Consider the following 27,672-nt stretch of genomic DNA (forward strand, 5'->3'; position numbering starts at 1 on the left):
CTGCTGCTCCATGGCACATGGATCAAATGGATCAGAGTGTGTGCCCCTGCAGCTTAGATCATTTTGAAAGTCCTGTTTAAGAAGAGTATACTTTAGGAATATAAAACTTGGCACAGGCCTCAGAGGGGATGTAAAACTTAAGCTTCCTGAGCTCCAGGGTCAGTATATCCCCGGCACCGAGTCTATGAATCAACCTGCTAATGTCGCTCAAGATACAGTCCCTGCAAACCCCAAACTCTAGAGAACCCGCGGTTGAGCTGAGTAAGTGGTTCACGTCCTGAGCCCTGGAGCGGGAGGCGGGAATGCCTAGCCCCCACCTCCAAGGACGCTCTCACCACCAGCCCTTCCACCCTCTGGACAAGTGTCAGCCTAATCTATAGACACTGGAGCTGGGTCACGTGCTAATACTGGAGAATTCTCTTTTATCCTCCACCTTCACAACTATGGAGGGATGATCCGGTACTTTCCTTAGAGAATGTGGAGCGACCAATGGGGCATCTGTTATTCCTGCCTTATTCCTTAGCCGAAATGGAGACAATAGAGGAAAGTCACATGAGCAACCTGTTGCAGTGCCTTATCACAGGTATTTCATTAAAGCAAGTTGTCCACAGTTCTAATCAGTTGTATCTAGTCAGCATGGCTTTTAAGAAGTTAGAAATGTGTTGTTCTCTGTGTTAGTTTTCTGTTGCTGCGTGAATACATTACGATAAACTCAGTGGCTTAAAAAAACACAAATTCATGATCTTACGGTTCTACAAATCAAAAGTCCAATGGGTTTCAACACTCTTCCCTAAAGCGTGCTGGTGTGGACGGGCTCCCTCTGAAGGTCCCAGAGAATCCCTTCCCTTGCCTTTTGCAGCTTCTAGAAGCTGCCACTCTCCCTCCACAGTCTGAGCCAGCAGCCCAGCATCTTTGAATATCTTTCTCTGCTTCCACATCACCTTCTCGAGACCCTCCTTCATCTCTCCTCTAAGAACCCTTGTGATTACATTGGACCCACTCAGAACTTCTCAATTATTTCCCCATCTCAACATCTCTAGCTTAAATCACACCTGCAGAGTCCTTTTGCCATGAAGTAACATTTTCACAGGTTCTGGGGAGTAGGACAATGACTTCTTCAGGCAGTGGTCCCAGTCTGATATCACACCTCCAACCATGATCTCGGCTCTGTCTCACTCAGTGCTCTGGAGTGTCGCCCCCATCTGCATCTCCTCACTGACCCTCAGTCCATCCACATTCCAAGCATTTGGAAGGGACAGGGACAGGGGCACGGAGGACGTGCTTTTTTCATTTTAGGAGCATGCCTTTGGAAATACTTCCAGATCTTAGTGATGTGGCCAAATACCCCTGCAAGGGAGACTGAGAAATGGGCCAAACTGAAATGCAGAGTTTCCACTACAAAGTGGACAAATGAACAAAAGGCTACCGAGATGCTTGTGCCCATGACATTCCTGCTGTGTGCGCACCAACACCAGGTCTCCTTCTGAAACCTCTGCCCGTTTTTCACAAGACTCGCTTTCTTGAGAGCCCACAGTACTTCCACGAATTGAAGATGCTTCTGCAGTAATTACCAGTTGGCTTCAATTTTGAAAAGTGCCCCGAGTCCCTGACCCCTTAGTCTCATGCAGAAAGGCCACCTCAGTGGGAAAAGATGGACTATAAATTTCCAGACTCTTTTTGTAGCTCCAGCAACATCAAGAACATGACAGCACCTCGGGGAAGAAGTGAGGACGGCCTAGGCTATGGACACAGCTCGGTGCTGCCTGCTGTTGCTCCTTGCCCTGTCACAGCACAGTGCCCGTGCCAGGCTGTCAGCAGTCCCCATGTGAAGCCTGGGGACCTCACAGTGCCCACACACTCCATGGAGAGCTAGCCATGTTCTGCTCACTAGTAAAATATGTAGCATCAAAATATGAAATAAAACATATCAGTTGGGACTTACCACCTTCAATCTAGCACTCAGAATACATTTTTATAAATCAAAATCTAACCTTGTCAGTCCCCTGATTAAAACTCTTCAGCAGCTTCCAGTTCTCTTATGATAAAGTCCTACCCATCTCTCCAAGCTCACCTCCCTGTGGCCTCCCCGTCTATCACTTTGTCTCGGCAGCACTGGCCTCCTCAACCCTCCTTGCCCTTCCTTGCCTTCCCTCTCCTCCCACCAGGCCTGGCTGCTCCCAGCACAGTATAACTGTCACTTCCTCAAGGAAACCTCCCTGACTCCCGCCAACTCTCCAAGGCCAGTAACCATCTCAGAGTAGCCTGTACTTTTCCTCCATGGCTCTTACTACCAGACGTGATGTGAGGGGGTCATTTTTAAATGTCCATCTCCTGCTCAGGAACCGTGCCTACCTCTTTCCCTGTTCTTGCCTCTGTGTCTAGTACAGTGTGAGCTACTTATTAATGCTTACTAAATAACTGCATCAGTGTAGCCACACCAGCATTTTAGCTTCATTGACTCTGCTTCCATTCCCATGATCTGAAGCATGTAAAAATAGGGTGGGATGTGGAGACCTTGAGGTTAGGATCCAGGGTGAGCTTTGAACTTATTGGCTGCTGTTGAGTATATATGTAAAATACCTGGCTTTTCTAATATTGAAATAATTTTTAGCCTAAAAGCCAGCCATTTGGATCAACAAACCTGAAGACTGAACTTCGCTTAGCTTCACCCTGAATTTCACTTTGCAGCCCCACTTGGAACACAAAGGCCATTGATAAAAACCATTATGTCAGACCTCTGTTTAAAGATCTCAAAGGTGGGGCCCAGAAAACAGGAGGACTAATCTGGTCTTATTTCAGTTTTTGGAGCAGGTTTTCTGCATTGCATTGGTACCAATTAACTACTTTGCAGTTAACAATGGTACATTTTCTTCAACCAAATTATATAAAATTTCTTTCCAACTTGTCAGATCTTCTTGTTGATATTGGTTGTTTAGAATTAGGCCAATGCAGTAAATTAAACTTCTAAAGTGGATTTACTCAGTATTTGCTTTTAAAATATGGTACTGCTGGAGATAGATTCTTATCCTTATACTAGAGGCCTGGTGCATGAATTCATGCACGGGGGGAGGGGCCGTCCCTTGGGGTGGCCTGCGGAGATTGGGCCCCAGCTTGCGCCCCAAGCCTCACAGCCCCACAATCCCGACTGGCACCCTGCCTTGGCCTGGCACCACCCCCTCACCTGCTCCACCATCCCGCCTGCACCTGCAGGGCAATCAACTGGGGCCAGGTCCCCCACCTAGCTCCCTCAGTGCCTGGGAGCCAGGCGGCGGCCCTGCCCCCTGCTGCAGCTGCTGGTCTCCATCTGCAGGGTGATCAGCCGGGTGATCAGGCCCCCCCTCACACCCACCTTGACCTGGCACCACCCACTCACCTGCTCCACCATCCTGCTGCTCTCCCCATGGCCCATTAGGGCTGGCAGCACTTCCACTGCCACCAGCTGCCAGCGCCGCGTTGCCCCCTGGTGGTCAGCGCACATCATAGCAAGCAGTTGAACTCCCAGTCAAAAGACCACCCCAGGGGAGAATTTGCATATTAGGCTTTTCTTATATAGGATATACTGTAACTTTAAGTATCCAAACTAATTTAATTAAATTTTATTAGGAGCACCAAAGCTGAAACAAACTAATGAAGCAACTGGTATGTCAGGTGGCATTTATTTCTGCATCAAACTGCCAATACTCCCTTTTGGCACTTACAATGTAGTTTAAATATTTAACTCTAATAGCTTTTGGAATTGTTGATGGAATTAGTTTTAATGACTCTTTAAAAACAGTTTGCCTTAAAAATAGATGGAAGCTTGTTTTATAACAGCAAAGAGGAGCTGAGGGTTCATTGACATGCAAAATCTGGCTTGGTCTTCAACCACACAGACTATGAATATTCTATGTCCGTTGTCTCTATATTATTGATGTAAGAGCATCCAAACCTATAGAAAATTGTATAAGAGTTCATTTGAGCCAAACTCAGGACATGCCCAGAAGCAGGATCTCAACGGACTAAGAAAATGCTCCTGAGAATGGCAATCTCGCAGTTCTTTTATACCTTGGGAATCAGAGGAATGTAGGAAGATGATATGAAATCCACTGGTTGTCGATTAAAGAGACAGAGAAAGCAAGTGGGGAAATCTCTGATTGGATTACAAGGCAGTTAACATTTAGCATTCACAATAAATAGGAATAGTATAAGGGCAACAAGCCCATGTGCTCTCTTGAGGGTGGTTATGCCTCTGAAGGGGTCTGAAAAAGAGAACTATTCTGGCATTTCAAAGGTATGTTAACCTAGATATACAAGAACAATGTATCTAGGCTTGCTTAAGGCAAAATAGACCTTTTACTAGGAAAGTTATAGGCCTGAACATCACTACCTACCATGAAATGCCCACATAGGAATTTATGATCAAATCACCCTGCATGCATACTTTTGGTCACTGACCTTGTCTTATTTATTACTGAGCTACTTTTACATCCCCAGTAAAATACCTTTTACTGAAATAAGGAGGATGTATGTAAAACTACCACTACCTTGCAATCTTTTCTTTCTCTGCTTCATGTCATTACATTAATGTGTTTATTCCACTTAAAAATGACTGGAAAACTGGCACAATTTTGAGCTATCAAATTTTTCATAAATGAGCAGTAATATCTTAACTGGGCACCATTTTTAGTGGATGGCAACAATTCATGTCTTGACTTCAAATTGAAAAGTAGGTTCCTGGTAAGGAAGTCCTGGTAGTGAATGCAAATAACAAGCTATAAGTGTTCTGAGTTGAATGAGTAGATGAACTTAGGTTGCTAAAAGCCCAAAGGACTTTCACCACACTTGCCTTATATCTCAAGTCACTCACAGCAAATTAGAATTGACAAGCTTTATGGGCTGTGAGCTTTCAAGGACAGCTAAAGCAAAAACTTGTATTTGTTACTTCAGAACCAAATAGTCCCTGTGTGCCTACTGAGAAATCTTTGTTTAGAGACCAAATAAATCTTAACAGGTTCAGAGCTGTTTTTAAAAGGGAGGAAAAAAACACCATTGACTATATACTACTAACTATGTATTAGAATATATGTTGAGTTCTAACTGATATGCCCATGGAAATAAACTAGTCTCCATTTTCAGGGTTAATTCTTTAGTAAAGCTTTTGTCTGAGTCAGAATTGCCACTTGTCATTAGAAAAGATTTGTTAAACCTACATTCTAAGTGCGTCTTAGAAAACATGTTCTGGAACCACCTGTAAAAAGGGAGCATCGCCATGTGACTTACCGTCAGAGCTGTGGGTATTCACTCACGCCGCCCCCTCCACCCAATGGCTGGCGGTTCTCTAAAATGGGCTTTCTTCCAGAGGTCAGGGGTCACAACAGAAATGATGTGAAATTCCAATTCCTGTTCCTCTCATCTCCTGAGGCACAGTAATGAGGATTTTGTATTTAACCCTATTCTTTCTCCCTCATCACCAGATCCTCCAATCAGCCCTTGAGATTTCTCTTCCTGGTTACCTTCTCTCTCCCTAATCCTCTCCTTCCTCCCCCAGCTGGCACTGTCCCTCATCCTGCCCTGATTCCGCATTGGTGGGGGTAGGGGTGTGCCCCAGTGCTCAGCAGGTGGTGATAGGATGCTCTGGGCAGTCAGGGGAGGAGAAAGTCTATGAATACCCCCACAGGGGTCACTTTTCTTCCATCACACCAGATGCTCTGCTCACCTGCTGGCATGCACTGCCCTACTCCCAACACCACTGTTCCCTGCCCAGCAACCTTCCCACAGGTGACCCTTTCAGAAACCAGCCCCTTCCATCTTGTGGGCACATTCCAGAAGTAGGTATGTGCTCCAGTGCCCAGCCCTGAAAAACATTGGAGCATATCCAATGAGAAATCAATGCACTCACCCTTCTCCTTTCTCCTGGCTCTCCTAAGGTTTGTGTTTGGGGAGAACTTAGTGTATCCTCCATGGACAGGTGCATGAACATCTGAACTGCCGGATGCAGGGAGCAGTAGAGATGGGGCTGGGGTGGCAGGCAAAGCTGTGCTCTGCGAGCTGTGGAAGGACTCAGCAGCAAGCCAGGACCAGCTGTGCCCAGGCATAATGATGCTTCAGAATTATTTACAAGATAGGTTAAAGGGGAGGCAGCTTTATATACCTCCCATGGAAACACGAGCGGCTGAGAAATTATTTTAAATGGAGCAGGCAGCTATTGGCCTTTTTTTGTCTTTTGTACCATTTTACCTAAACTTACACTTCCTTCAGCGTAGCTGCAAGTATATCATAAAAGGCACATACCAACAGCAGAAGATAATACTGATGAAGTTAGCTCTAGGCTAACTTTTTTTAAAAAAATCACAAAGCTTTGATGACCTTCATTTGTTATAGAACAATAAAGTATAAGAACTTAGAGGCTAGCAGTAAAGCCCATGACATTGGTCAGCATTTCATTTCACAATAATTAATGCAGTCATCTGAAATCACTGGATGCTACTGGCATATATTAGGCACCTCTGCTAGGGACCAGGGCTCCAGAATTCAGCAAGGCTTTCTGTACTGTGATGCCACAGCACTTCGTTCACAGCAGGAGAAGAAAATGATGCTAAGTAGCCTTGCTCATAGAGCTCCTCCGAAGCTCAGGGGCATACTTCATTTAGCGATAGTGGTTTACTAAACCTGTATTGCCTGCCTCCTGTTCTCCTAGCACAGAACTGGGCAGCAGAAGTTAGACTGGACAGGCATGAAAAGGGAAGGTGCTGTGTCAGGCCGTGGGGCTGACCGATGTGAGATGTAGACGTGTGAAATGGAATCACACAGCCAGTGGACAGCAGGTCATCAGGTGTGATTGGGGCTCAGTGTGTGTGTGGCACCTCTCCGCCCTGAGGTTGGGACCTATTTTTATTCCTGTGTAAGTCAACCTGGAGAATGCGTTACCCGACATCCCCAAATGAAGTCCGTGACCTCCTAGGATTTAGCACTGTAAGAATGCATTCGGTATCCCTACTAGTCACTGCCACCTCTGCACAGAAACTCCAAGCCAGTGGTTCTCACCGTGTGTTCATTAGCATCACCTGGGGGCTTTGAAAAATCCTGGTGACCAGGCCCAGCTCAGAACAATGTAAATAGGATCTCAGGGCCGGTGGCCCAGGCATTACTATTTTTAAAACTCCCCAAGCTGATTTGAGTCATTTTGACCTTTATTTATGGAAAAGCAACTGACACCGAGCTTACCAGTAATTATGATACTAGTGTAAACTGGAGAGAAGCGCTGACTCCTGACAGCTTTCTAGTTTTACCTCTATCGACAGAGAGACCCAAGCGAACAGTTTTGAGCCTTGACTTGACAGACAGCACTAGTTCATCCTTGCACACAAACCTAGCTAATGTGTGTGCTGATCTTCATTGAAGATCCTACACAGTTTCCATAATAAGCAGCTATGGGGCCACCACAGGTTATCCTAACCTCACATAGACCAGTCAGAAAGCCCTTATTACAGGATGATAAAAAATATATAAAAATGGAGATTGTTATAAATTCAGGGATCTCAAAATGCTTAAGGGGAAGACTATAGAAATTAGAGGGACCGCCACGTAGACATACCATGAAGACCGATGGTTGTGAGGCTGTGAAGAACATTACCTTTAAGCTCTTGCATTCTGGACCATTGAAAGCACAATATGGATGGCAGTAGCTTTGGAGACTAATACAGTGTCATCAAGAAACACATCAGGAATTTTAGCAGAGAAGCTGAAACTGGTGGAAGGACAAGAAAAGGGAAAGATAAAGAAAATCAGATTATTCCTCGTGGCAATTTCAAGTTCAATGACTTTGAACTCTTCTTCTCTTTTGGATTTCTATCTCTATACACTTGGAATTTAACAACCTCCAGTTTTAAGTTTAATGCATTAAAAATAAAAACCAATTTGAGGCGCCGATATCATATCACAATTTGACAGTTTGGCTGGGTCTGGAGCTGAAGGGCACAACTTCTGGGTCGTTCTGCTGGAGGTGACCAAGAGACACTAAAAGAGTTTCTTATCATCAATAGTAAGGATTAACGGCCCTTCCCCAGTCACTGTGGCTATTCTTCATCTATTTTTCTTCCCTGGGCTATTTTATTTAACCCCTAGAAGCCAAAGGGTTGATGCAAAGGGAACTATGGTTAAGCACCCAATAAAATAGAATTCAGGAAAAAGCCTCTGAGGTCTACAGTGAGTTAAAACTTTAAGAAGAAAAGGTAGTAATTAAAGAGATAAATAAGGATTTTAAAGCTACATGCCCAGTTGTATGTGTTTACGTAGACCACTTTTAAGCTTTCTGAATGACAGTGGGAAGTAAATGAGTAACAAATAGATTGCAAGCTGTCTAGGTAACAAATATTACATTGCTATTTGGTTAAAAGGAGTGTTAGTTTAGCAATAACTCTTCCTTCTTTAGAAAGCAAGACATTTTTTTTTTTCAACTGAATGATGAAACATTTCATGCAGTAAAAAAAAAAAATGTGGAAGGGCAGGACACATATCCTCAAGGTCATTGATTATTCGGTATAACTAAAACGGGTGTTGATTGATCTGTGCCCAGGTCTTCAGCATCCGGTGTTACTGTTTTCCATGACATTTGGACGTATATTCCACCATCACAACGAAAACTGTGAGGTCCCTTCTAGGCCTTGTTGACTGTAGTGATGTTAGAGTTCTTTGTTTCCGTCATTGCATCGCACCTTTCACTGCATCTGTGAGTGAGAGGAAGATGGACAAGTAACCAGAGCTCCTCTTCTTGCACCTCCAGGAGCTCCCAAGCTGTGACTCCAAAACTAATCAAGAGCCTTGGTTGGGTTAACCCCGTGGTCCGCAAACTGCGGATCGCAAGCCACATGCAGCTGTTTGGCCCCTTGAGTGTGGCTCTTCCTAAGCATTAGGCGTACCCTAATTAGGTTAATAACAATGTACCTACCTATACAGTTTAAGTTTAAAAAATTTGGCTCTCAAAAGAAATTTCAATCATTGTACTGTTGCTTTTTGGCTCTGTTGACTAATGAGTTTGCCAACCACTGGGTTAACTGCTCTGCCCTGTTCTCTAAGCTCTTCCTCTCCCAACTCCATTCAGAGCTTCTGTGCCACACACATACCATTGCTGGCCATGTGCAGAGGGGTCTGACTCAGGATGGCAGTCTTGGTGCCTCTGACACACTCATCAACCTCTGGGCTCTGCCAGTCCCATCACCCATGGACAAGTAACCAGCAAGATCACATTTCTGTCATGCATTAGCGTTCTCAGAATTGGGTCTTTTGAAGTATTGGAAAGCTTTGGGGTTGTATCCTCCTAAGAGTCCCTTCCTTCATATAGTTTTATTATTACATCCACAGTCTAGTCATTTCCAGAGATGTAAGTACTTACATGGTCCCATAGTAATCTAAGCATTATGAAATCTGAACTGCTGAGCAAAACCTATCTCCAAAAACCCACAAGGGACAGCAGTGCTGAGTAATCCATTGATATTGCCAATAAAACCAAGCCTAGGGTTGTGCCATACTTATATCCAGTTGTCCCCTTTGGTCTTAGGACATATCAAATATTAGCTGATTTTTGTTTCATAAAGTACATTGCTGGCTCACTTTTAATGACATATGCAATATTATTACTTATCCATAACCAAAGAAGCCAAACTTTTGACTAAAGCAATTTCCTGAGCTACTACTTATATAGCCCATTAAACATCTAAATATTTTCAGAAAAAAAAAAAAAAAAACTAAAAGACTGAAAGTAATGATTGCCTCTGTGAAGCAGGAACTGGGGGTTGGGTGGGTGTCTGCTTTTCTTTGTTATACAGCCAGTGCTATGTGACAGATTACTCTGATAGAAGTAGACCTGACTTAAAAAAGAGAAAGTCTGGAGGAACTACATAACATCCTTTCAGGACATCTCAGGGAAGGTCGGAGGAATTGTTGGCTATTTTTATTTTTTTCTTCTTTATGCTTTCTAAATTCATAAAACCCTCCATAACGTATTTATATGGTTTTTATCATGAAAAATTATATATATGCTTTTCATGTATTAACTAGATATTTGAAAGCTTCATGGAGAATTAATGTGGTAGGATGCATTCTGCATATGCTCTAAATTGAAAAATACAATTTCTGTGGCAAAGCAGAGAACATATGAGTCTAGGCCTGAATACTCAGTGGAAGGCGAGAACACGCCGTGTGAATATATGCTGAAGGCCTTGAGCAGGTGGGGATCGGGCATTTGTGGCAGAGAAGGAAGTTCAAAGCAATGTAAGGGAGGTAAGCCGGGGGGGGATGCTGCTTGGCACCTGTCCCCTGTGAACAAGGGTAAACACTTTTAGAAGGTGGTTGAAAAGAGGGCCAGAGAGAGTTGGAACCAGGTAGGCAAAGAACAGACAGCTTCAGGGCCGTTTCACATTCTGAGCAGGATATTTCCATTTACATGGAAGCTGGCCAGAGCAGGTTTGCCAAGAGACCGTTTATCCCGCATTTGGGAAGGAAAGCAAGCCCTGAAAGCAGGCCCTGCCCTGTCAGCCTGTCTGGAGGGAACAGGAGGTGGGTCTCAATTCACATTCGTCTGTTTTCACCTTGATGATCACAGAAATGGTTTGCCAATTCAGACGCTTGGAACGTGGGAATGTCAGGAAGGGAAGAATCACTGTGCCTTCCCCATTAATAAGAGCGTGCTGTCTTCGCAGGACGGATGGTCACAGTATCACTTTGTAGCCTCATCTTCAACCATCGAGAGGGATCGGCAAAGGCCCTACTCTTCCTCCCGCACGCCCTCCATCTCCCCTGTGCGTGTGTCTCCCAACAATCGCTCAGGTAAGAGACGCCCATCAACCAGCCCGGCCTGAGTCCCCTCCTTCCCAGCCCCTTAGCTGACCCCCACAGGGACGTTTGCTGGAAATATCAAATGACTGCTATCTTTGTATTGCAGTGGCAACTTTGGGTTACTCAGACTCAGAACTAATCTCTAACAGATTTCTAAAAATCTCTGACAGGCGGCGTGTCATGAAATGCATGTCACAGGCCTACATTCAGTGAGGAGCAAAGATAAAGAAAACTGCCAGGTGTTTGCAAATCAGCATTTTCCAGGGATGTTTTCCCAACTTAAAATAGTTTGAGTTGCATTTTATTAATTGTAATTGGGATACAGAGTAGGGGCAGAGAGGACATGCTAGTTGTTCATTCAGAATGACATATATCTGAACCACATCATTGAGGATTTCATTACTATTCCATATCTGATTAGCTTTTTATTACCTTTCAGCCAATGAGTGAATCATTGATAAATTCTTATTACTACCAACCATAACTTTTAAGTCATTTATGTTTTGCTAATTTTGTCACCTGCTCATTACTTTACTTTTACACCCTTTTTCAATCATGTCATATAATGCCAAAGATGAGAGAAAGAAATTAAAGGCAAAATATGAGCACAATGTTTAGTATATACATGGCATAGATTTTATTGTGGTTTTACTCAAAGTATAAGTTTTTAAAACTTTTGTTTTGATTTCTGCATTTTGGTTTTTGTTGTGAGAAGGATGGATAAAGAATTATAAGTACATATACATGCTCACACATGTTCATGCACACATACACACACACACACACACACACACACACACACACTTGCATAGGCTTCTATTTAAGAAAGTGTCTCCTGCTCCTCGCTGCCCTCTCACTGCTGAGGAAATAATATTTCCTGAGACTGCAGCTCAGCGGGCATGACAGAGAGCACACACCGCAGAGCCCCCTCTGTCCTTGAGAACGCCTGTCATAAACCTGCACCGCACAGAACTGTCAGGATGACGAGGGAAATCAGAAACGAATGGGAAATGTGTGCCTGAAATAAATGACCCTCTCCTGGCCCCGTAAACGCTTATATTTCTTAGTGTGGTCTTACTGCTTGTAACGTTTAGTCCCACACTAGACGAGTCAGGACCCCACCCCGTGTGACAGGAGAAATTCCCGCCTGTCTCAGAAGCACGGAAAAGGCCTGTTCTGCATTCTTAGAAAGATAAAGAGCAGTGAGTCTGGCAAGCATGAGGAAAGTGTCTTTGTAAAAGCTCTAATTACTCAGCGTTAGGATCCTGAAATGACATAATACCTTGGAAGGCGCTGGAAGGAGCAGCAGCACCCTATCAGGATGTCAACATCCCAGTCATTCAGCTTAAGGTGTTTCCTACGTGAGGCACATCAGAGACACCTCATAAACACTCATTTGCATGATATGATCTTTGCAGATATCAGGTAGGTTTATGGAGACCACTGTGTGTGAGGTCTCAGGAGATAATTACACACTTGACATAGTTTAATAAGGCCCACCATCTGTGCAATATTAGATTCTAATTTTAGAAGCTTTGGTCAAGAGGCTCCAAAACATTGTCTCTTTGTGATTGCCTGCCACTGACTAACAAAAGGCTCCCTTTGATGTAGAAAGGCCTAGAAGCAAAGGGGCAAGGGCAGGAAAGGGTCTCTCCCTGGAGGGAAGGTGTCTTCCCATTGGATTTACACCCAGAGGTTCTGGTCCAACTGGTTTTGTGTGGGACTCAAGCAACTGTATTTTTTTAAAGTATTCCAAGTAATTCATTCTAATGGGCAGCCAGGTCTGGCAGCCTCTCTCAAGCCTCGATTTTATTTGATAGGTTTGGGAAGTGGGAGACAGGAAACGATGGAAAGGCCCCTTTGTTTACCTTCCTAGCGTTTGGCTGTGACGCCCACAGAGCACCCGGCCTCTCATTCTGCTTTATTTGCACGTCCATTTCCTCACCTGACTGAGCTCCTCTGGTTCAGAAGGTGTGACGCGTTCATCTTTCTGTCTCCCAGCATCTGGCACAGGGGTTTTCACATAGAAGACACTAAATTTGAGGAAATGAAGCAAAGGTTCAGACAGTGAAAAGAGGGGTATGTTCAGGGACCAAGCTTACCCAGTGGGCTGGAGCTGAGGGATCCTGCAAAGGGTGTGAAGGATAAGCTACAGGGTAAACTGGGGCCTGATTGGGGAGAAGCTTGGGCACTAGCCAAGGAAAGAGGATTTTATCCAAAAAATCAAAGTTCCCAGGCTTCCCCAAGCCTTAATAATCACCAAGTCTGCTTGTTAAATATGGATTCCTCGAACCATCTCCTGAAAACTCCAACGCAGAAGGTCCAGGGCTGGGTCCTGGCATCCCTAGGTGCTCAGGTGAGTCTCAAGGTTAGGCACGTTTCTGAAGCACTGCCCAGAGCGCAGGAGGCTGGGCGAGGCTTTGAGGCAGAACAGTACTTTGCTGAGCTCACACTGAGCAGATGCAATTGACTAAGCGCCGGATATGAGTAGCGTCTTATGGAGCATGGAGACCAATATGAGGACAACCACAGGTGGGCTGCACGCCAGCTGCCTCATTGCCAGCACGCACAGGTATTACTCTACATCCTCCATCGTGTCTCTGCATGGACAGGGCTGTTTAGTTCCACCCAGGTCATCCCATCTTTTAAGAAAACTAAACTTCTTTTTGTTTGCTTCTTGACCTCCAAGTTCGGCCTTTTCTGTGTTCTGGGACCAGTTTGTTAAAGAATCATGGGGACTCTTCTAGTTACAACCCATCGTTATAGAAATGGAAACACAGCCCTAACCAGTTTGGCTCAGTGGATAGAGCGTCGGCCTGCAGACTGAAAGGTCCCAGGTTCAATTCCAGTCAAGGACATGTACCTTGATTGCGGGCACATCCCCCGTGCGGGGTGTGCAGGAGGCAGCTGATCGATGTTTCTCTCTCATCGATGTTTCTAACTCTCTATCCCTCTCCCTTCCTCTCTGTAAAAAATCAATAAAATATATTTTTTTTAAAAAAAGGAAAAAGAAATGGAGACACAGAGGAAGACGGGGCTCACTCCCTGGGGTCCAATAGGCAGCGAGAGTCCAAGGTGTAAGGTGTGGGTGCAGGATTGTTGGGGGCATTCATCCAAAGAGCTGCAGCAGGACACCGCATCAGGAAGAGGGAGCTGTCCTCACACCCTGCCTCAGCCCACCCCAGCAGGCTGCTCTTTGTGGGTCGGGTTATGTTTGCCCCACAGATCATCCTGTGTAGAGAGCTGCTTCCTTTGCCTTCCTTTAGGGAGTTGCTGGATGACTTGGTAGTTAAGTAAAACTGTGTTTATTTTCATCAGAGATTCTTCAATACTAGTAATAGCTCCTCTGAAACACGTCTAATTTTTAAAAAGGGAGGAAAGTAGAAGAGAGGAAGGAAAGGAGGGAGGGAACGAAAAGGAAAGAGAAATAAACTAAAATTCATCTCATTCTTAAAACTGTCCCATATACCTTGGGCAGGTCATGTCCCCACCAGGATGTCTCTCTAAGAAAGATGGCCCCAGTATATAGTTCTTAATTTCTTGCCTTCAAGCCATGTGTCCCCTCAACTATAAAGCACCAGGTGACACAGGGTAAGGTAATGGGTAAAGACAAGAGACAAAGAACAAGAAAATCGACACGTCCACGCACAACATATTGACATATGTTGAGCCAGGTGTGTTTTGACCTTAACTGTTTGTGTGAAACGCTGTCTGTGCTATGGAATGAGACTCAGAAAGTCATCCTTTTGATTTCTTTATGTAGCAAGTGCCCCAGCTTCACCTCGGGAAATGATCAGCCTCAAAGAAAGGAAAACAGACTATGAGTCCACTGGCAGCAATGCCACTTACCACGGGACTAAAGGAGAACACACTTCCAGGAAAGACACCATGACAGGTGAGCTCAGCTTTGTGCGTTTCCCCCTTGGAGCTGGTGATTCGATCTGGGGTGGAGCAGCGGACTGGGGCGTCAGGCTTCAAGCCACGCTTGGCAGCTCAGCAGGACTCAGCAGTTAGCAGGTCACTGGAGAGTTTGACAGTGAAGACCCCCAGGAACTAGGGATGAGGAGATTAAGCCAGAAGTGTAAAAACTTAGCATCGTACTCCTGAAAAGAGCTAAGAGAAAATGTCCTCTACACACATTTTCCTCAGTCCTTCTTTGCCTGCCCTTTCCATCTCACTTGCCCAGCTCACTTCTCTTGCATTAGAAAGAGAAATCATCATAGGTTTCTCCTTAGTTGGCATATCAAGTTTTGCCATTGGGAATGGAGGGAGGAAAAAGAGAATAAGAAAAGAAGAGGAGAAGAGGGAGAGGAAGAAGGAGGAGAGGAAAGGACTGGGATGGCTGAAAAGGAAGAGGATTTAAGGAAAACCCACAGAACTTCTGTTAAGACATTTTCTCCTCTTACCTTGAAACCAAACTCCCAAAGAGATTCATTCGAACAATGACCACAATTTCCCTAAGGACGAATTGATCTTTTATGCTCCTCATCTTTCACTACTCCAATCATACCCATTGTCTTTCCTTTCTCATCAGCTAGGACTCTGTGGAGGCCAAACTTGGTGCCCTTCACCAGCCCTCCAGGGTGCCCTGCACAACCTGTTTAACAATCAGATTTGACGTAACTCTCCTATTATTCTGTACAACTCTCCTTGGGGCAGGGTGTGCCTTTCACATTCATCATCCCATCCAGGCTCTCCGCACCCCTACCCTCTGCCCCCATTTGCCCCTCCTCCAAGGACTTGGAGGCACTGATGTAGAGAGGGTTATGTCTTAGAAACAGAGCTGCAGAGTCGTCAGAATCTCTAACTAAGGAGTCCCACCCTTCTTTGCCACATGGATATAGAGATGGGTCCCTCCTGAAAATCGGCCATGAGGAACAGGGCCAGACTGGGCCAGTCATTAAACTGGGGTGTGAAGAGTTCAGTCCTAAACACACAGTGAGACTCTCTTATCAGAAAAATCTTAAAAGCATAGGGTGCATTTCTCTAATATTATTTAGGTCTGGCCTGCAGAGAAGCAGAACAGACAAATTGGATGATTTATGAAGATTTCTTCCAGACCAGCATATCTAAGAAAATTTTTCTGATGGTAAATGTATTTACCCCCGAGGCAGTGTTTCCGTGGTAATTCTGCACGACTGCATAGAGAAAAGCATAGGAAACAGTTGCCCATGTTCCCCACTCCTAGGTCAGCACACAGACCCTATAAGGGAATGTCTACCCTCACTCTTGAAACATCTCCCGAATGAGAGGACTGAGCTCATTACAAAGGACGTACTGTATCACTGGCTTTCCCCCCATCAATGTCACCCTGGTTATAGATGAGCATAAACAAAGGAAGTTGCGAATTTAGATGCCGAGCCCCTAGAGTCAACACATTCAGCAAAGAATCTAATTTGTCCTGATTACTCCAGAGTAATAGTGACACCAGATCCACCTGACCCGTTCATTTTGTGATTAGCCACCTCACTGGCAGTCTGGGATGATAAATTGAGATTATAATTACAAGAAAAATTGTGAAATTGACTGCATTGTTATTTAAGTGTAACTTTTCTCTTTAACTTTCTCGCCCAGTGTAATCATTCAAAGGCTTTTAAATGTGGATGTTTGTGTTGAAATAATTCCAATGGCACACGATCATGCCATGCACACATAATGAAATAAAATAAAATCTAATGTGCTTCTGATCTTTAGTCTTCCTAGAAAATGGCAGGGATCTTGACAACTCCAGGATTGAGATATGTATAAATTTTCAAACTCATATAGAGGCTTAAACAGTGTTGCTCTAATTTATTAAAAACACAAATCAATACTACACTGTCAGTCATGTAGCAAGCCTAGAAGAACACTGAGATCTACATTGAATAGTGTGTTTATACTGGAAGGTTCCCTTTAAGCCAACAACTACTATGTAAAAGACAGTTGTTGATGGTAGTGGTGATGATGTTGATGGCAATGGTGGTAATGGTAGTGTGCAGTGATGGTGGTGGTGATGGTGGTAGTGGTAGTGATTATAATGGTGATGGTGATGGTGGTGTGCAGTGATGATAGCAGTGATGGTGGTGGTGATGGTGGTAATGGTGGTGGTGATGGTAATGGTGGTGTGTATTGATAGTTATGATGGTGGTGGTGTGCAGTGATGGTGGTGGTGATGGAGGAAGTGGTGATGGTGATACTAGTAGTGATGATGATGGTGGTGTGCAGTGATGGTGATGATGGTGGTAGTGATGGAGGAAATGGTGATAGATGGGGTATTGGTAATGAGGATGATAGAGATAATAGTGTGCTGAGACTGGTGGTGGCACTGCCACTTTCTATAGTGGTATGAATAAGTCCCCAGCCAAGCCAGGTGAGAGACAATAAATCATATAGGAACAGAAAGAATGAATTGCCAACCTCCACTTGGCAACACTTCAGCAAGTGCCCATCGTTCCAGCATTTATTGACAGATCAGGTGTCTAGCGACCTCTGCATCAAGAGCAGTACTTTTTCTCATTCACCAATAAATCCAGGGACACGTAAAGCTCAGGGCATTGAAACTGCCCCTTCTTTGTTTCTAAGGCATCAGAGGATGTCCTACCATTTCCCCCAAATGAAATAATCCCTCTGCTGTGGTAAACCAAGAGAAATTTCACCCTCAAAATGCAACCTGGGAAAAATGAAAAAGTAAAAGCAGTTTCTCACCTGGGTTATAATCTCATCTATTAGGTCTTAGAAATACAGATCCACTTAGGATTTTATCCCAGGCTTCCCTCCACCCACCTTTTCTGGATTCATTTTCCACCTTAGATGGAGTCACTTAAAATGTATCTGTCTTTAGTGTTTCTTTGCCACTGAGGAGCCTTCAGAAGGCCAAAGTCAGCTGTTCATTCAAGCTTGCAGGACTGATAGCTTTTCCTGGTGGTCATGATCCCTGGGAACATTACGTGTTCAGAAGCTCGCATCACAGGAGGGCTGTGCGATCCTGGCAGCTAGACAGCCTGACCTGAATCTTCAACAGGGGATTTTGCCCTTCCTTCTAAGCTTCCCAAATGCCTTGACATCAAATGGTCTATCCTGTTTTTGTCAGTGTCTCTCGTATGCCTTTTGCAGCCATTCTAATCTTTATTATGTTGACTCAGTTAGAAATTGAGGCTTATAAAGAAAATGAAAGGCATTTTCCGATGAGTCCACTCTGAGCTCCACATACAGGGGAGAAGCATTCACGAAAACATCTGTTTCATGTGTCTGCAAAGGCCTCAAGTTCAATCTCAGCTACACACACTCTTCTAAATAGATGAAGGGGCCAAAGAGCAGGAGGAAAGAACTTCCAGTAGAGACAGCTTTAGCTCAGAAGCCACAAACACGACAGGGAGGGAGGCCAAGGCTATCATAGGGCATTGTCTACCAAATAAAATTACATTTAATTCTAATAGGAAGCATGTTTTCACCTTATTCATGGAGTGATAAGTTCTATCAGCAAATTATGCCTCAGAAAGCAGGTTTTCTTTGGTTTACGCATTCATTCATTCATTCATTCAGCAAATAAAGCACTCATTCTGTGAGCATCACCAAGGCCAGGCACTGTCCCAGATGCTGGGGATACCTGCAAAGGTGTCAGCTCATGGAGCTTCTGCTCCCATAAGGGAAGGCAGGTAATACACAAGGTAAACAATAGAGCAAGCTCACCAACATGGTAATGGCACACGGCTGTTGAGCATGATGGTGAAAATAAACAGGGTAATGAGATAGAGGATGACTTTAACTGACAAGGTCAGGGAGGAGACACTTGTGCCCAAACCTAACCAGCAGCAAGGTGAGGCAGTCCAGAGTGTGCAAGCAACATCTATGGCGGAGGATCAGCAAGTACAACATCCCTGAAGCAACACAAACTTGGCAGGTTGGACCAGCATAGCTAGGGCTCACCACATAAGGGAAGAAGAGAGGGAGACATTTCAGAAAGTTAGGCAGAGGCCAGATCATTCAAAGCCTCATAAGCCATAAAAAGGAGCTTGGCTTTTACCATAATCCAGTTTGGCTAACAAGATGATTGCTCAGCTTGGGAACAGGATGGGTGGAGGAGCAGGTTTGGGCAGAATGGACGCTGGGCCTTCAGGGAGGATTCTGTAGCCGTGGTGCAGCCGAGGTTTTCACAGCAATATGGAGACCGGAGCGATGTGTATTCAAACAGAATCTATCTGAGTGGTGTTTCACACTGAAAATAGGCTCTTAGCCCTCACTCCTCCAGTAAAATTTCAGAAGAGGAGTTTTATTGCACAGCTATTATATGCTTGTAGTAATAATCAGAGGTGAAATAGTAGCTTACACTGACTTTGTGTCTGGAGTGGCCTGTCTCTATGACAGAAAAGATGGTGTGTCATCTTATCTCATTATCCCATAGATACTGGAAGCAAAAGATAAGCCCTTCTTTATTTCTAGAGTGTTTTATACTCAATAACACTCTAGAAAGAAAAAAAGCTTTTCGAAATCTTTCTTTAATCATGACTTTATAGTTGCTGTGAAGGGAGCGGTGCCTGGGGCCTTTCCTCTGCGCTTGTGGCAGGAGCCTCAAGGGTTCCAGGTGAAGAAGTGGGCACATGAGCACCCTACCCAGGCCTTTGGAAGCTGCCAGTAACTAGAAGAGACTTTCCTTTCTTTCACTTTGACCTTGGGCTGCTCACAAGACAGAGTGGGGCTCCTGTATGTGCCTAACAGGATTCCAGAGCCACAGCCACCCAGACACGCAGGGCACCCGCAGGTGATGCTTTCCACCTGTCCTTCCCGCCTTTGAGAAACGAACAGTCTGAACGATGCCCAAGCATTTCTGTGAACTCAAATTAGAAATTTCATTCTTGTCATTCTCCTGCTAAAAACTAAGCTGCGGGTACCGATTCCGGCATGCTTCAGTGCAAGTGACTAGCTTTTATTACCCGCCCGTGTTCACCAGGAAGGAAGGTCATAAAACTTTCAAAATGACCATCTGTCTGTCACACCTGCCCTGACCCTGCCTCCTATCTGAACATTACTGCAGCAGGCTGGCATGCTATGGGGATTTTATAGAAGAGCTGTGCTTCTTTCTTAATTTCTGTATGCAAAGTGAGGTGTTCGAGGCCAAAGAATTTCTTCCACTTGGAATGGTTCAGGAGAAACCAAGCATGCTAGGGCAAGAACTTGCCTCGATAACCATTAGTCCTCCATTTGAAATCTTGCTCTCTTTGCTAATACATTTGTTTCCCTGTGCTTTCAGCTCAAAATACTGGAATTTCAACTTTGTATAGGAATTCATATGGTGCGCCCACTGAAGACATCAAACATAACCAGGTAAAGGAGATACAGAACGTTTGTAGTATTCATTTTCCCCTTCGACTCATGTCAGCTGTCCTGGAATTGTAAAAATACATTAACTTCTTTCTCCCAGGCATAAAGAATAGCAATGAAAAGGAAGTACTGTCCCCTGCTGCTCTTCCCTCTGGCGTCACCCAGCTTCTATGCGGGTGGTGGCAGTCATTAGAACATCCGCACATTTGGAAAGAGTCTTAGATTTCACCACAACCACACACTTTATTTCATGGCAGAAAGCAAGTTTCCTACTATGATGCAAAACTTAAAAGAAATAAGGCAAGCCCCAATTATAGGAGCATAGATGCTGGTTTCTAGACAAATTGTCTAACTACTAGACAGGAATTAAGTAACTCCTATAACCCAGCCAACTCTCATTCAGAAGAAAGCATTCATTATGAGTGATAGTTACTAATGAGATAGACACATCAACTTCAATAGGAACAACTAAATAGGATGCATTTTAATGTGCCTTGCAACTCCAAGTCCAGTTGAAGAACCAGCAGTCCCAACATCATTGGGGGCTTGTGAGAAATGCAGAGGAGATTCTTCTCTGACCCTTACCCCAACCAAGGGTTTGTCTGCATCAGACTCACATTTCATCCAGATATCCAGGTGATTTTGTGTCCGTTCAGGTTTAAGGAGCTCTGGGATGGTCAGTACTTAAAGAACTGATCTAAGTATGTATGCATGTGTTTTATTCTACAAACATTCATCAAGGCCCCTTTTCTCTATGGTTCTGTGGGGACTACAAAAGGCAAAAGGCACGGCCTGTGGTCCTTCATTGATGGACAACTTCATACTTTTCTCCCCCTTCAGTGGTCATTACGGAACGAATGACATGCTTGTAACTGTTGGCTACTAATATCTGTTGTGAGAACTGGCTTCTTGCTGATGTGCTGGATTGCTCTCAGGCATTAGGAAAGTTGGGCTGAAAGGATAAACCTGAAACTGTTTGCTTGATCACAATATCCAGATGAAAGCCAACATGGAAGGCCAATGGGTTGTTTGTGGACATTTCTCAACACCCAGCAGGGCAGCATCTCTGAAAAGGGAAGGGGCCCCTTCTTGCAGGTAGAATCTCCTCTGTAGGACCATTTCCAAGGAAGAAGAAGGAGGACATGCAAAGTATCTCCTAGACCTGAAATTATTTTTTGCTCTAATCAACCATCAATAGGAGAAATGAGAGTGGGTAGAGGTGTTATCCTTTTGCCCTCAATTTTCCAGTTCATGCACAGCCACTCCTGAAACATCTGGTGTTGTTTGCAACCCCCCAGTGAATGCCTGGACCCTCCAGCCTGCCTGACACATGGCTAATATCGACTCGAACTCCCTCAGTTCTAGCCTTTGCTAAAAGCAAAAAAAGCCAATGAATAAACTGAATAAATAAGTCAGGGTATGAGCTCTAGAGGAGAGGTCACCAGGGGTTTCCTCCAACTATTTACATGTCAACATGCCTGCCCAAACAGAGGAAAATAGAAACAAAATATATTGGAAATGCCAATTCTGTTTATGGAAATCAACCTTTTTTCTTTTAGCAAATATCAGGTACAGTGAGCAAACTGTCCTCAGCTTTGAAAGATGCGTGTAGGATGTGATAGGACACTGATTTGCATCCAAGAGTGGAAGGTTAGTTTTTACTTTAGGTAGATCAAGAGAAGCTGGTCACCAGAATCCACTTATTCTACACCAGCCATTTTCTTGTGGAATTCTGCTGTTGTTGGCAATGAAGAAACACCCTCACGTGGCCCCGAGATCCTTAGCATCTTCCAGTGTGGCTGCAGGAGGCTCCAAAGGACTGCTTGCAATCTACCTTTAGAGGACAGTTCATAACGATTCTAGGGGCATGTTCTTCACCTAAGCCTCTTCTGAGCACTTAAGCAAATTACAATTAATGTGCTAAATTGGTATTTCTACTACAAGAGAGAGCACAGCCTACTGTAGCCGTTTCCCCAGGGTGCCCCAGAAGGTACTCAACTCAGCTTCAGTGTGAATGTCAAAGCCACAACAGCTCGGGTGAATGCTGTTGAAACCCAGCAGGGATGGATACCAAGTCCTGCATCACTTGTCAGCCCAGAGGAGATGTTGTCAGCAGGCCACCAGCAGAGCTGAGTCCCATGGCCATAATTTAGTGCCATCATTATTCCCTGAGCAGGTTCAGCAAAGGGAAGTAGGCAATTAGACTGTTAACACCATTCTAATATCAAGAAACATTATAAAATGTCAAAGAAAGTTGTTTTTTTTCCTTAAAATTTTTCAAGGAAATCATTGCGGCACCCCAATGAAAAACTTGAGAAAAGAATAAAGTGTTTTATTTCTTTTGGACTGCTATGGAAATAAACTTTGGCTGTCCCTGCAGTTCCCACTTGGGAACTAAATTAAGTTTGACCATCCTAACCATTTGAAAGAGGAGACAACCTGGTTCTCTTCCAGTTGGGTGGGTCTAGAGACCACCTGTAGACATCATCCATGATGTGGTTTCTCTGGCCACGTGAGCATTGCTGGCCACTCCAGATGGAACGCTTTCATTTGAGGAAGTTCCCTGAGCCAAAAGTGACTTCACAACCTTTCAGCTGGTAAAAAGCCAGCTTGAACCATATAAGCAGGAGAGACACTCTGGGTTCATTCAATTTCAGTGTCAAACTGCTGAGCATTCTAGTCTCCTGGGTGTCATAGGCACCAGCTAGACCTCATGAGCTTCAGAGGTGGCTGGGCAGTGACTCATCTCACAGAAGAAATGATTCCCTAGTGCAGTGGTCAGCAAACTGCGGCTCGTGAGCCACATGCGGCTCTTTGGCCCTTTGAGTGTGGCCACGAAATTTCAATCACACTGTATGTGCCCGCCCACACATGGTATTTTGTGGAAGAGCCACACTCAAGGAGCCACAGTTTGCCGACCACTGCCCTAGTGGAAACTGGTTTTAGGTGCATCTCTAAAATAAAGCAAAAAACAATGAGAATGAGGCAACAGCAATGCATGGCCCGGTGAAGTCAGGGCCTGGGCAACAACTCTAAACCTGGCTCTCCTGACTCAGAGGAAAAGGAGCCAGGCTGCTATTAGCTATGACACTCCCCCTGTGACTACCTAGGACTCCAGTCTCATTCTCAGGGAATTCCATGCTCCTAAAGAAATACCCATTGATGTGAAATAAGGTTTGTGATCCTTAGTTTTTATGTTTGGAGTCAACAGGTTATGGACATAATTTTAAGAGCTAACTACTGAAACACTTCAAAAATTCTACTGCGCTTTTAGCAGTCCATTCCATCCTTATAAAGAAAACTAGCAGGCTTAACTGCTATATCCAAATAGCAACAGAATTTTTGTTCATAAACTAGAAACCAAGGGATTTGGTGTTTTGATTCAAATTATTACTGATGACAACAAAACAGCCTCTTGAGTTCCTAGTTGGTTTCCCCCGTCTCGCTGCCAGGTGGGAAGGACTAAAAATATTGTCCCCAGAAATGAGGAAATTGACATTCCAGGTGGGTAAGGTTTGCCTTTGGTCACCCATCTAGGAAGAGGTAAAGACACCAACATAGTTCTCCTGCCTTCTTATTCCATTTTCCCTGCTCTGTGCCAATGGATGCTCTAATGTGAGCCTGTTAGACACAGATGAAGGAAGAAAAGGAGGGAAGAAGGGAGGGAGGAATTGAGGGAAGGAAAGGGAAATGGAGGAAAATTGAGAGAGAGCTAGAGAGAGAAGAAGGGAGGAGGGGAGGAGCTAGATATAGAAAGACATAAACATACATATATGCATACATGTTTATGACTACTTGAAGATTAAACAAAGATTCTGTAAATATTGAATATAGTGCGCACTGAAATAGCAACAAGCAACACAGTAAATTCTAGTTCCCTCCCAACTCCAACCCTTTGAATGCTCTATGCTTGGGTAGCAGCACAGTGTTGCAGTGGAGAAGCTCAACATCACTTCACAGCTCTTCAAAGAAGGGCTTGTCCAAGTCATTTGGTAGACCTGGTCTTAGCAGCATTTAATCATATATATTTATGATTAAACATATCCTGCAGATTCGTTCCCAATGTCCTCTCATGGCCAGACTCTTAGATTCACAAACGTCTACGCCTTGTGGACTTTCACAGGTGGACAGAAATCTCATTCAACCACCCCTCACTGGAAGTGTGGCAGGCACTGGATGGCAGCTGTGATGAAGTTCACCCCTTTGAAGAACAGGTTGATTGCTAGAATAAATCAATTACATAGACGGGGGAGTTTTGTGTACTGGAGAAAAGAATTATGTGCAGGCCATTAGAAGCATTCATTTACACACAACGTGCTAATTGCAAATCATTATCTATTAACTAAGACCAATTTCTAGAGGATGTTTCTATGCTAAACCTTAGTTAAATGAATAGGGAATTACTGAATTGGCTCGAAAATGATCAAACTGTTTCTTTAACAGTATTTTATCATTCACAGCAGACCTCCTCCCCGATTATTGCATGTGAGCAGAGCTTTGTGCATGCCTGTGTGCCCTGGCTGTGGGTCTGGCCCTCACCCCACGCCCTGGGAGGTTCTGATTACTTCAAGGGCATGGTCTTAGAAAGGGACCCCAGCAAGGAAGGAGGTAGCTAGGCCCCTCACATGCAAATGCTGATTATCAACCTATGAACGCGCCAAGCAAAGGGAACTGATTCTTGACTTCACATATCTCAAAGTCTCCTGTGATCCTTTTAACCTTAAAGGCCCCCTAAATCAGACAGTAACCTCAGAGGACAAGAGTGCAAATGGGGAGCACTGAACTGGCAATTCTGAAGATTCCTCCCCACTAACCAAAGGCTTCATAATTCCACAGCTTTCTCTAGTTCTATCAGGTCTTAATTGAACCAAGTTAGAAACATTTTGGTCCTGCAGAGTATAATATATTTAGAGTGGATTCTTTCTTTTCATTATGTGCTTCCCTGTGTTTCTTTTTAAAGCTGTGGTACAGGTCACTTAGGCAGGTGTGATGGAATGGCCCTACTATGAGGAATCTTATTCCTGCAGAGAAGTATTGATCCCAGCCCTCTGCCCTGCCAGGAAGATGCCTGAGTATCATGAGACCTTGTACTGACTCTGTCTGGGATTGCAACTCCTAGGAATAATAGAGAAATGCAGGGAGGATCCAAATCAACTACTGTGTTCTATAGCACCTCATGTGTACCTCTGTAATTTATCAAGCTTATCTAGGAAAATGGTGTAGCTGTGGAAGTTTGGTGATTCCTCAAAAAATTAAGCAGAATCACTACAAGATCCAGCAATTCCACTTCTAGGTACCAAAAATCCTTGAAAGAAAGGACTCCGACAGATTCTGGTACACATGTTCATTGCAGAATTTTGATAATAGTCTAAAGATGGAAACAACCCAAGCAACCATCAACAGATGAAGGGATAAACAAAGGTGGTATCTCCATACCTGGTATATCACTTAGCCTTTAAAAAAATGGAAATCTCTTCACATGCTACAGCATGGATGAACTTTAAGGATATCATGCTAAGTGAAAGAAGCCAGACACAAAGACAAATATTACATGACTCCACTTTTATGAGACACCTAGGTTGTTCAAATTCCTAGAGACAGAAAGCAGAATGGTGGTTGCCACGGGTTGGGGGAGTGGGGAGTTATGCTTAATGGGACAGAGTTCCTGTTTGGGATGATGAAAGTCCGAGAAATGGAAGGTGGTGATGGTTGCACAACATGTGGATGTACTCATGACCACTGAAGTATACACTTAAAAATGGTTAAAATGGTCAATTTTACGTTATGTATATTTCATCACAATAATAATTTTTCAAACTGAAGCTCTAGAATGTTAGCATGTGGACCCTGTAACCAGTATTTTTAAAGAAGGGCAATCAGTAGTTGGCAGTATTAGGGGACGTGCCATGCTGGTTACTGCCTGGGTGACTGACGTTCCCAGCCTTGACCTTGAAGGAGCATGGAGTGCCTTGATCCAGGAGGAGGTTGGATTCAGGGGAAACGAACTAACCCAGGTGGGTCTTGTTTTCCGGGCAGGTTTCTGCACAGCCAGTCCCACAGGAGCCCAGCAGGAAAGATTACGAGACCTACCAGCCGTTTCAGAATTCCACGCGAAACTACGACGAGTCCTTCTTCGAGGACCAGGTCCACCATCGCCCTCCGGCCAGCGAGTACACCATGCACCTGGGACTCAAGTCCACCGGCAACTATGTCGACTTCTACTCGGCTGCCCGTCCCTACAGTGAACTGAACTATGAAACGAGCCACTACCCCGCCTCCCCCGACTCCTGGGTGTGAGGCGGGCGGCACGAGGCGCTCCGGGAACAGTGCATGTGCATGCATACCACGAGACATTGCTTCTTTTAATTTCCCCCCTGCAAGTTTAGTTTGCTAAAGCCTGTTCCGTAGGAAGGCTGTGATAACCAGTAAGGACATACGAAGAGCTATTTTAGAAAGCTAAACGAATCGAAAGTTAACGTGGACGTCAGTAGAAAGCTAAAGCGATCCTAAAGGTGACGACCTTGAGCGACACCTTTCTAGTTTGAGCTGTAGGGTATGGAGGGTATTGAACGTGGCTGGAGACGGCACAGGAGGCGGTCCCGTCGGGGCGGTGGGGCGCGAAGGTTATAAGCACAGAGGCAGGCAGCACGGGTCACACACTCTCGAAGGACGGCTTCTCATGCTTTGTTTCCTCTCTCCATCCGTTGTGATTCTAGGCTTCCGGTGGCATTGGGGTCCCTCTGTACAGCAAGACGTTTCTTGCCTTTTGTTAATGCATTGTTGTAAAGTATTTGATGTACATTACAGATTAAAGAAGAGAAGCGCGTTGTGTATATTACACCCATGCCGCAGTGTTTCCTCATCTATGGTTCTAAATATTGCTTCAATCTCAAACGTTTGAAAGATGTATGGATTTCCAGTTTTCCTTTCTTTTCTCTCTCTCGGTATGTTTTAACCAAGAAAAAAAAAATGGAGAAAAAGGAATATTTAGCAGTATTGTTCGTTCTGATATGTGAACTTGTTTGTGGCAACTAAGCAAGGCATTCAGCAGTTTCTGACAATTAACACACATCATTCCACACTCCTTGTCAACAAAGTGCTTTTTCACTGCCTAAAATTTTAGATGTAGATATTTGAAATAGATTTTTTCATTTATACCAGTTTTCTTTATGATGATACAGTGTTAAAAGAAAATAAATTACAATTGATCTGTCATCCATATTTGCTAAGAATGTCTATTTCCAAGGACCTATCTTACAAAATACACATTCTTGCTCGTGTGTCTGTGCGTGTGTGGGGTGTGTGTATGTCCATGTATGTACAAAAAAAATGACCTGTGTGAGGTTTTATTTTGACAGAAGCGATTTCATTTGCTGTTCATCTTGTACAAACTGTTCCTGGTTTTCAGTATAAATGTACATCAGTTTGTTCCTTTCGTACCCTCTCTATTCTTCTGACCATCTAGTGACTCAGGACATTAGGCCAGTTGAAGTGAAGTTATAGGATTTTCACACATTCACACATTCTCCAATGCCAACTCTTTCTACAGGTCCATTTCCCTCC

At 44.3% G+C, this 27,672-nt stretch overlaps 1 protein-coding gene across 5 annotated transcripts in view; it reads left to right on the forward strand.

The window, feature by feature from the left end:
- CTNND2 (catenin delta 2) overlaps window positions 1-27,324 on the forward strand; it is a 782,618-nt gene extending 755,294 nt beyond the window's left edge. For 4 of the 5 annotated variants that reach the window (XM_059694779.1, XM_059694782.1, XM_059694778.1 and 1 more), the window contains 4 exons: window positions 10,677-10,803; window positions 14,576-14,707; window positions 20,039-20,112; window positions 26,146-27,324. In XM_059694779.1, coding sequence (XP_059550762.1) covers window positions 10,677-10,803; window positions 14,576-14,707; window positions 20,039-20,112; window positions 26,146-26,406 — 594 coding nt within the window. In that variant the 3' untranslated portion in view covers window positions 26,407-27,324. The remainder of the gene's footprint in view (window positions 1-10,676; window positions 10,804-14,575; window positions 14,708-20,038; window positions 20,113-26,145) is intronic. The other variant, XM_059694781.1, reaches the window with a different exon arrangement.
- Window positions 27,325-27,672: the final 348 nt, after the last annotated feature.

The sequence above is a fragment of the Myotis daubentonii genome, chromosome 4 (assembly GCF_963259705.1).
Source record: "Myotis daubentonii chromosome 4, mMyoDau2.1, whole genome shotgun sequence".
NCBI classification, from domain to species: Eukaryota; Metazoa; Chordata; class Mammalia; order Chiroptera; family Vespertilionidae; genus Myotis; species Myotis daubentonii.